The sequence below is a fragment of the Sprattus sprattus genome (genome assembly GCF_963457725.1).
Source record: "Sprattus sprattus genome assembly, chromosome: 8".
Taxonomy (NCBI): Eukaryota; Metazoa; Chordata; class Actinopteri; order Clupeiformes; family Clupeidae; genus Sprattus; species Sprattus sprattus.
Genome location: NC_137927.1, coordinates 5,709,252 through 5,720,217, shown reverse-complemented (window position 1 = coordinate 5,720,217; position 10,966 = coordinate 5,709,252). Strand labels below are relative to the sequence as shown.

Here is a 10,966-nt window from a genome sequence, read left to right as displayed (position 1 = left end):
AGAAATATGATGAATATTACATGGGTGTGCGTCAGTAAAACCTGCAAAGACCAGGAAACAAGCAGTTTGTGCCACTGCGTCAACAATAGCTTTTTAATTTACATTAAAATACCTCACAGCCTGTGCGAATAACTGCCCAAAAGCTCCCAAGCTGAAAGGAATCCACGTGGATTAACTGTAATACTTGGTATTTAATACATTGTGTTTAATGGTGTGAGAGAGAGTGCAGGTTAACTCCTCCATACTGCTCTTCCCTCCGGAGCACCGTCCCCTCCTGATGGTCCATCAAACAGAGAGGAGCACCGTCCCCTCCTGATGGTCCATCAAACAGAGAGGAGCACCGTCCCCTCCTGATGGTCCATCAAACAGAGAGGGGCCGGATGGCCAGATGCTGCTGCAGTCATTTGGATGTGCGCAACATACGAGGTGACCAGCGTCCAGAACACCTTCTGATTTATGAGCTTCGCCAGCTTGATTAGACAACCCCCTCACACACACACATACATGTACGCACGCACACACACACAGACCATTAAATCAGAGTCCTAATCGAGCAGTGTCTTGTAATCTGTGGCTCTGGTTGTTATGGTCCCAGCCATGATGGAAGAGGGGGGCCTGACAGGACAGGACAGGACAGGACGTATGGCTCCCATTACTGTCACATTGATCACAAGTCAAAGGCACTGATGAAGGAGAACAACAACAAAAACAACAACAACACTGACTCCATGCAGTTTACACATCGCATGTGAGCTGTGAGTCTCGGAAACAACGCGTGAATGATATTGACCACTTCCCATGCAGCTGAATGTGAGCAGCTATGACCTCTACCATCGCACACCACACACATGCATGCACACAGACACACACACACACGCACGCACACACAAACAGTCCCCCCCCGCAACTGATCGATGTGGCAGGGCCAGTGATTGATGAAATAGGGCAGCATTCTCATCAGCTGACTGACGGATGACAAGAGACAACGCCTCCCAATCTCTCTCCCTCTGTTTTCCTCTCTCGTCATTCCTTCATCTCTCGGTTTTGCTCTTTACTTTCTCTCTCCCTCTTTCCAGTAAAGCTTCCTACAGGCCCAGCGGGGGGTCTGGTGGCTATAAGGGCACAATCCCCCTGGGAACAGCCTGGACTTGTACCTCTCTCTGACAGCAGAGATGACTTAAATGTCACAGAGCTGTGTGTCTTTGATCTCGCTGTCAGCTGGTCAGCACACACACACACACACAAACACACACTCCTCCAACCGAGGCACCGCATCTCTGATCACAGATCTATCATGTCACACTCCTTGTCCTCTGCCACTCTCGACTTGCAAGGGAATGTTCACTTTCCTTGGCAACATATCTGTCGATCCTGTGTAGCAGGAAAACATTTCAGATGTTGAAAGATGAAGAAGGTTTCTAACATACAGCAGTGACTTTGTTTCTCTTCTCTGGCAGAATCTCCATTATGGGCCTTTTGTGAGGAGAGGCTGTGCATCCGTAGTGGGGGATTAAAGTGGGTGGGTTTAAATGTGCATGAATGTGTTAGAACATATACATAACTCAAGGAATGCACGCATCCATCTAGGGACGGCTGAACCTTTTATGGTGGTGCCAATACGTGCAGAGTGGTTGAGATACAGTCTTTGATCTTTTATCTGTGAAAGTGGGTGATCTGGTACAGTTAAGCACTCTGGTGGGAAATGACCTTAAAAAACTGCCAAACTACACGCCTAATGAAGATTCTCTCAAGGGTGGATATAACAGCAAGCGCATCCTCTGGTACATCCCCCTGAGGAGAGAAATGATACAAGAGGTAGACACACAGCACAGTTGATAAGAGAGAGATGGGGGGGGGGGGGAGAGCTATAGAGACTGGCCACTTATGGGAAAATCCATCCCATCATCCAGACTTCCCAAACCCAAACATCTGCGAGTCTGATCAATAATTGGCTACTCAGACTGCCAATCAATAGCAGCTCGATTTGAGGGAATGTTTGTTCCATGTGGGCAGGGCCTGTGGGTGCCCCATGGCCTGATCCCTCAAGGCCTCTGGGGTGTCCTGGGCGTATTGATGCCTATCAGATACATGGCTGCGATTAAGCAGGGTTAATTTAATCTGCAGCTTGCCAATGCTCTGTGCTACACGCTGTCCTGCATAAGTGATATCTGTTGATGGGGGACAGTGCGTATCGAATTAGGATTATAACAGTCACATCCATGGTTTACAACAAATACATTCAGTCAAATCACCAACGCGACAGAATGTGGCACTAGTCGACCATTTCAGTTCTCAACCTGACACACTCAGTTTATTAGGGAGAAGGCAGAAGTGTGTCCTCTTCCCAGAGCTTGCTCATAAGTGTGCAGCCTGAAGGGGCACAGTGAGTGAGAGACAGGCTGATCCTTGCCTCAGGCCAGCCTGTGATTGAGATCTCCAAACATAGTGGCAGCCTCCGTGCTGCGCCATCTCTTACTCCAACCATTATCATTCAGGACAGTAGACCAGTCAGACCAAAAACCCACTGGTGTTTGCCCAGAGTATTCTGTAGTGTATCCATTGCTTACAGTTCATTCTTGAGAATTCGGACTCATATTTTCATTACAGAAGCCGTAATTGCCGTTGATTAACAGCTAAATGATGTTCTGTATAAATTCCTGTATTTCCTTTGTGTGCTATGGTGTCTCACAGAGGACACACAGCACACCTGGGTCTGGCTCAGCTCCCCAGGTGGCAGTCTTGAGTGAGATTATTGGAGACTAATGCATGCTCAAGGAGTTTATATTTGGAACATCCTCTAGTAATAGCACTCTCAGTAGCCCAGCAGTCTTGGCCAACACACCTACAGCATACTACAAAGAATCACAGTTCTTTGCATAAAGTGTCAATGAGGAATGCCTTGTGATGTTGCTTTCTGCCTTGTCTAAGATCTGTCCTGTTAAATTGTTTTGCATAGGCCTACAACCAAATGCCCTTGCAGTGCATGTTTTGAACTGGTTGTTGTTGATAAGTAAAAAGACAGTTATAACCGCTGGCTACCGTTACATATAAAGTGGGTTTGAGTGTATTTTGCACTAACCTGACTAATGTAATGCAATAACATGTACCGGACAGGTTTCAAATGTCATAAATATGAAGTAATGAGTGTATGACCTGTTGTTACGTAAAATGCATGTTCTGTTGAGATGAACAATTAATATTCATATCAGTCGTGTCTATCCACATAAAACGTTTGGCTCTGGCAACGGAAGCCTTAGCAACAAACTGCAGTGTAGCTGCAAGTGTTTGCCGTATAAATGAGTCATCGGCAATATGTTACACTTCAAGCTATTTGACTGGATAGGGAGACCTCATTCTGACAAGAATACTTGACATTTTCTTATAGTAGCTGACGCTACTACTGTTGATATGGACGCGTTCCTCATACTTCACCTCAACGGAGATTTATGGTATTTACACAGTGAAATCATTGCATTTTATCACCCCATTTAACAGTGTAATATTTGATAACACCAGTAAGAGATTCTGCACGGCGCCCTCCCCCGGCATCTGAACGGAATCGCAGCGGACCTGTATACTCCGCTCTCTGACTCCTCCGCTCTCATTCTCTCTAGAAGATGGCGGACTGCGCTTCACTGTTGGATGAGGAGCTCTCTTCCTTCGTCTTCAATTACCTGACAGAAAACTCCGGGAGCCAGGTAAGCTATGTTCGGATTCCATATTTGCAGGGACAGGACTACAAGGCTTGGGATTTATTTGTGCATGTTATTGCTCGAAGAAAGACGAAATACCATCACCATTCAAGGACTGTCACTGTCGGCGGCACTTCAGAGCTCTACATCAGCCGGCTCCTTAAGCCACTGACGTGTGTCTCTGCTTCACGTGGAGTTTTGGGGATACTGTCAGATTGGAAAACGTGGCCGAAAGGATAATTTCCTGGTAGAATAATCACTTTGATTGCACAAACATGTTGTTTGTTTGTTGATATGTGTGGTACAGAAGCGCAAAAAACTTTTCGGAGTCTGAATTGGAACTTTGTTAACGTCTCCACATTTCGCGAATTTGGGATACTCTGGACACGTGGGTGACAGTTTCGTCAAGTTGACAAGCAGCCTTTCTATTGTTTTAAGTTTATGAGTGGTCGTGCCTTTCTCTGGTAAATGACTAAAGATCATGTGTTTAATAAATGTGTAATTGTAGCAGAGCATTAGTTTTCGAAATGTTACATGTTGTTCGTTGGGGGAGAATACGTGTGCTTTACCTGCCCATAAGTATTATGGATATGATTGCTCTTGTGTAAACAGGAGTGGCGTGTTCTGCAACTTTGGCGTGCAGCTTAGAGAACGATGAGCCCTGGTGAATTGTATTTGAAGCCTTACTACCTAGCAGTGACTGTGGTCCTAAGGGAAGTCAGTTGTGCAAAGTTGATAATGTTAATGTGTGAGACATGCGGATATGTTACAAGGAAGTAAAACGTAGTTTATTCAAGATCCGATGTCATGATTTTGCTAGTTACTTAACACAATAAGTCCCTTTTCGTAATCGTTTGCGTAATCACTGCTTGTTATAAAACGTTCTGTGTTGAACACATTAATGTTACCTTTACGTGAGGGAACAAGACAAGTTACACTGTATGGCGGTCAGAAGTCTGAGGCTGCAAAGTGGGCAGTTGCTTGATTATAGTTTAACGATTTGACAACGTTATGACTATTTATAGACATTTTATACCTCTTGAATCTTGGACTGGCTGGGTGCATGTAACGTTATTCGAGACTACTTCAGACAGTGTGTTGGTCTGTTGGATGCATGTCAAACGTCACGATAACTACAGTAGGCTAACGATAGATCACTTAACGTTGTATTATTTTTTTGTGCGCTATCTGATGGCTCTGACCACCTTGCCGCACTCAATATTCATTGTTTGTATGTTAGCCCTTCACAGATCAGTGTTAAGTGGTTTTGATACCTTCAAATATTTATCGGTTCCCCCCCAGAATGTAATTTCATTCCTATGTTATATTAGTTAGCTTCTAATGTCTAAGTTAACTCGGCGAACACTGCGTCTATGCTTTCGTGGATCGACACTGTCGCCGTATAGGGTTACATTAGAGACCTCAAAAAAATCGCGAAATAAATAACTAAAAGCATCGACCAATTTTGCAGCCGTGCTGTCACAAAAAGTAGCCTTAGCCCTGTGCTCGGAGGCAGTGGAATTTGTCCAATTTATCGTTTGTCTTTCATGTCGTTTGAACTTGCTGTCTGGTCAATGTAATAGTACTCTCATCCTCGTGACCAGAGTTACAAAACACCGAGTTGGTGCAGTCATGTGCTTCGGGGCTTCTGGACGTAGTAGTAACGGAGGAGGAGGTGGCTCCGGTGACGCACGACCACGCTCCCTCCCTCCCTCCCTCTCTCTTCATGTGACTGCCGCTGCAGCAACGGAGATCACGACTAATAATTCACCATTCTCCTCCGGTCTAGTATGGCATTAGGGATTGAAAGATCAATCCCGACAACAACAGCTATATCTCACGGGGGGCGGAATGCCCTGCCGACCTTGGATGCGGTTTAATTGGCCGTGCATGCGATTGTGTTATTAGGTTCGGTCCTATCTGACTTTTCACTGCGTAATAAACATATAGACCATAGAATAATGACCATCATTGCACAGTCGTTCCTAACTCTATATCATGAATGTAATTTGAAAAAGAAAAACATAGCTTTGCGTTGATAGATCTGCAGATTCACCTGGCCCCTATGTGTGGCATTGGTGGACACTGTGTAGAGTGTGTGTGTCTGTGTGTGTGTGTGTGTGGCTAATGATTTCAGCCTGTGCTGTGCCTGCTGCTAGTCTGCTGGTAATCCCACAACCTTGCCTTTCATGAAGCCTACTAGTCTCAGGTTTCGACTAGACAAGGAAACACTACACTGCACCAGTTCTCCAGCTGCCTCGTGCGGTTTCATTCTTTGCTTTTTTTCTGTCGGACTGGGCAGTCGTGATGCACTGTGCTGCAGTGATGTGTGTTCAGCCTCTCTGATGCGGCCGCAGCTCTCACCTGGCCACCGTTCTGGAGATCATTTCCTCACATTTCAAACAATGATCACCTCGCTCTCTCACTCTCTCACTCTTACACACACACACACACACACTTAGAAACACACAAGCATGCAACCTGTGCCTGTTGCTGTTGCTTTGAGTTTCTTTTGGTTTCTGTCATAGATGCCCAGAAGATTTAAGATTCACTACACATTGTTCAAGTTAAGGCTGAGGTTCTCCATCCCTCCATCTCTCTCTCTCTCCCTCCATCCCTCCCTCCCTGGTTCCCTGGCTGCTTGATCTGGCTTGAATATTCAGGTTTTAATTCATGTATATTATGTCTGGAAATGGCGTAGGCTTGTTGAGTTGAATTGTTTGCAAGATACCAAAGAGTGCAGACTACACACAGTGGCCCCAGCTCTGTGTAGAGGGGTGGGGTTTAATCAAGAGGCCACGCTTAGCTTATACGGCAAATACAATTCAGGGCCGTCTTTTTGGTTTATGGAGGCTGTTTGGTATCACTTTACAGTAGGGTGTGCTGTGAGCTGCACCTCGTAAATTAACACGTCGGAGGCCATTGTTTCGTGTGCTGGGGAAGGCCTTTTAAGTTTTTAAAATGAATACCCCGCCACAGACAGATGGCCTGAGCACCACACAGCTGTTGAGTTAATTAAGACAGCCACATCCTCCCCCAGACCGCCAGAGATCCATCAGGGGGGGAGCCTCTGCCATCCCTCCCAGAGCAAGGTGGCACACTTGGGGGGGAGGAGTCTCACGTCGGCCCCCTGCGATGGAGAAGAGGGAGAGCCACCGTACTGGTTCAGTTTGAGTTTTTCAGTAGTTCTTCTTCTGACCCATTTGATCATCTGTCACCAGTAGTGATATGGAGGCTGATTTTCCATTCTCTTCCATATGTAGTTCCTCATTTCCTGCCATTGTGCACTGTGCTGGGGTGTATTAATGTGTGGCGTTTCCTGCTCTATGGAACATCAGAGGTTCCGATACTACAACTGTTATTCTAGTTGAAGCCCTAAAATTCCAATTTAAGGTGATAATACTGTTATTCAACTACAGTGGGTCCCATCACGGAATAGATGGCTTTATAGCTGCTGACGCTGGGACGGATGTGGCCCAGAACCGTATAGAGTTCTGCGCCATCTGGTAGATCCTGCCTCTGCATGCGAATCCAGCTGCATCCATTATGACTGCGTGACGTCGTGGAGCACCCGGGGAATTCAGCGTGGGCCTGAAATAGAGCTCTCATCTAAAGGGGTCTCTGTAGCTGGTCACATGACCTGACCCCAGTGTGGTGTGTGAACGTCTCACTTCCCCCGAGGAAGAGAAGAGGGACAATCTGCTCTCCTCACTCACTCAAGCCCAAAAGCTTAGCGGGGGTGTGTGTTTTGCATGGTAAAGAAGCTGTTTTGTGTGTATGTTCACACCGATGGTCGGTCGTGTGTGTGTGTGTGTTCACGCAGCTGCTTGCTTCCTCTGATTGATGTGGTTTGACCTCAGATGACCTTTGGAAATTGCTTAACAATCGAGATGAATTCAGACGTGCTACTGTTAGTGTTTTATTAATGAGGTGTGTTGCTGTTACAGTGTGTGTGTGTGTGTGCGTGCGTGTGTGTGTGTGTGTGTGTGTGTTTGATCTCTCCTCTATTCCACTCATGCTTGTGAAAGGACAAAGCCTATTATTGATAAATGCCACGCACACACACACAGCGGCTATCTTGAGCGAAGGAGTGTGTGCCGAGAGAGTGTGTCAGATGATGGACGTGCAGGACATGAAAATGAGGATGCAGTGGAGAATTGGCCATCCGTTTAAACATTCATCAGGGGCTTGTTTACATGACCAAGAAATACACACACACACATACACTGTCTCTCTCGCTCTTTCTCTTTCTCTTTCTCTTCCTTTTCTCCTCTCTTTCTCTCGCTCTCTCTCTCTCTCTTTCTCTTGATCTTTCTCTTTCTCTCAGACAGCACAGGATCTGCAAGGCGTGCTTGTTTGTCCAGAGATGAATATGCAAAGTAAAGCAGGGACACAGGTGTGCCATCAGCTGTGCAGACGCGACAAACTCAGGGGACTGTTGGCAGGCAACTCGGCCCCCCTCTGGTCACCTTCATTTAGTGCTAGAGACCACACAGTACTGTTTGTTCATGTGTCTTTCCAAGTCACAGTTTCTTTTGATAAATGTTATACTTCACAGGGATGTGTCGGGTGTGTGTGTGTGTGTATCTGTTTTTCATGTCTTCTTTCTTTCCCCTTCATATTTGGTTGGAATTTGATCTGAGAGCAGTGAGTGAGTGAGTGAGGGAGGGAGGGAGAGACTGACTGAGGGAGGGAGAGAGTGGGGGAGCTGGTGGAGATAATTGTGGAGTTTGTTAAAGGGTGATTTAGCTGAGTTAGTGTGGATGTGCTGCGGGCAAACGTCCAGCTAGCCATCGTCCTGAATGGACACATTTCTCAGTGAACTGCACACGACAGACCAAAGACTCATTGCATAATCGAATCTTAGCCATGTGTACCAACTTGGCAGCCAAAGTGGAGCGTAAGGACTGTGTGTGTGTGTGTGTGTGTGTGTGTGTGCGTGCGTGTGTGTGTGTGTGTGTGTGGTGAGGGTGTAACTGAGGGCAGACAGTCTGGACTCGTCTCTCAATCGCTCCTTCACTGGAGCGAAATAAGTTCTGGGAGGGCAGAAGGGAGTGTGAGCAGCGACGTTAGAGAGAGCTCTTATGTGTCCGCTGCTCCGGGGCGCTCCGTTTGTTTGTTTACATTACTGAAGGTCCTCTGTGTTTTCACCTCAGAAGAAGGGTGCAGTACTGGTTAGATAGGGGCTTTGTGTGTGTGTGTATGTGTGTGTGTGTGTGTGTGTGTGTGTGTCCCTGTGGAAGATACCCATGAAGGTGTTGTTTATTGCAGGTGGCTAAAATCACCTGAGCGGTTGGAGCTCTGAGTTACCTGACACCAGGTGGGTTGGGTTGATGGGGGGCAAGCTAAACATGACTGAAATCTGTTTCTGGAGCTGAGTTGGTGAAGGGTCTAAGTGTGAGTGTAAGGCGAGTAAACGAAAGTAGTAAATCAGTGGCGTGGCGCTCTCAGAGCCTTGTGGTCTGCGTTCTACAGGTGTGAACACTGCTCCAGGTGGGCGTGGTACACAGGTAGACTCAGCTGATGGCGAAGAGGACAGTTCAAAATGTTGGGCCCAGGCTCTTGCCTTAGGCGCGGGACGTCGGGGGTTAGCAGACCCAGACTGTCGTGGGGGTCACGGTGGGCAGAGTAGGAGCGGGTGCATCTGGACCAGCAGGTGGTGGTGTGTGTTTTGAACCCAGAGTGTGAGATAAGGCGTGCATGTGGTGGTTAGACTCTGATAACCCACAGCCTTGGGAAGAGTTATTGTCTTGCCTCCCTCTCTGAGAAGGTCTGTGTGTTTTGGTTATGGACGGGAACGTCTTAGTGCTGTGTGTGTGTGTGTGTGGGTGTGGGTGTGTGTGTGTGTGTGGCTGTATGTGTATGGAGCAGTCAAGGTGTCCAATCGCCTGCCTGCAAGCAGCTGTGATGTGGCTCATTGAACAGAATTGCTGTGTCTTCTTGCATTGTCCATTGTTTAGGAAGTTGGCGTGGTGCAGGTGTTGTGTTGTTGCCCAGAAACACTTTTCTGAATCGTGACCCACCATGAATTCCCCCCCCCCCCATCTTTTCGTCTTCTCTGTTAACATGAAAGCTATTCACTGCTATTTATAGTTTTCCCCTACAAGTCATGGAAATGCTTGTAAGTGAAAGATAGAGGTAGCTTTATAAATAGGTTTCTGGTGGTGCCCTCATGCCTTCAAGAGCTACGCAGCTGTCCATATAAAATGTGACTGTGGGACGGGTCTCTCCCGGGTCCGTGCCGGGTCTGGGCCGGGTCTCTGCCGGATCGGGGCCGTATGGGATGCGGACACGGCTCTGCAGTGGTGAAGGTGGCTGTCTGCCTGTGGAGTCTGCAGTGCACCTCAGAGCCCCTGCAAGCCTTTTAAGCTTTTTCATGATAAGGTGAAACATTTATGATCACTTCTAAGAGAGCGTTTCTGCTTGATTTATGTTCTTAAAAACACACACACACACACACACCTACATGTCCGATCTGCATTATTGATGTTTGCTGTCCTGCGCTATTAGGACAAGCTGGTTTAGTTGTATGTGTCTTATCGCGACAGGATATAAACGCATGTATCTTATCGCGGGGCAGTAAACTAGCGTGACGAAATCTGCCCTCATGCTGAAGTAGCAACTCTTCCAACCTCAATAGCCCCTGCTGAAGTGGCAATTCTTCCAACCCCAATAGCCCCAAGTGGCTGTTATCACTGAGGCACTGCTAGTGATCAGCACAGAACCTGGAGCAAGGCTGCTTCAACAGAATGGCGTGGAATTGCACAATAGTTCATGTGGGTGCACCTTCACTCAAAAACATCCATTCATGAACACACACACACACACACACACACACACCCCGCCCTTTAACACCCAGCCCTACCCGAACTACAAGTGTGTTGACAGCCAGCAGCATGTGTGAGGCGGTTTGGATTGTGGCCGGGGGGGGGGGGGGGGGGGGTAGTTTGAGGGTAAACATGTTGCTAGGGGCTACTGGGATTTGGTTAACGCTTCCCTTGGCCTGACTCATCATCAGGGTACAAGCCACTACCTGCACAGACCTGGGCAAAAACTTTCCATCCCACTGAGGGAGGGAGGGAGGGAGGGAGGGAAGATGATAATGGTAGAGAAAGAGAGGGAGGGAGGGAGAGAGAGAAGAGGAAGCAGCACAGGAAAAGAGGACCACAAGGGGAGAAGAGGAGAGAGAGGTGGAGGATGCTTGGGGACATGGAGGTCACAGGGGAAAAACAGAGGGAAAGAGAGACAAGGAGAGGGAGAGAGAGAGAGACAAA

General features: G+C 47.4%; 1 protein-coding gene across 2 annotated transcripts in view; it reads left to right on the top strand.

Annotated features, from left to right (window-relative positions):
- Positions 1–3,617: 3,617 nt before the first annotated feature.
- ppargc1b (peroxisome proliferator-activated receptor gamma, coactivator 1 beta) overlaps positions 3,618–10,966 on the top strand; it is a gene marked incomplete at its 5' end in the record, with an annotated part of 64,387 nt that continues 57,038 nt past the window's right edge. For both annotated transcript variants that reach the window (XM_080843858.1, XM_080843857.1), the window contains one exon: positions 3,618–3,698. In XM_080843858.1, the coding sequence (XP_080699984.1) occupies positions 3,618–3,698 (81 nt within the window). The remainder of the gene's footprint in view (positions 3,699–10,966) is intronic.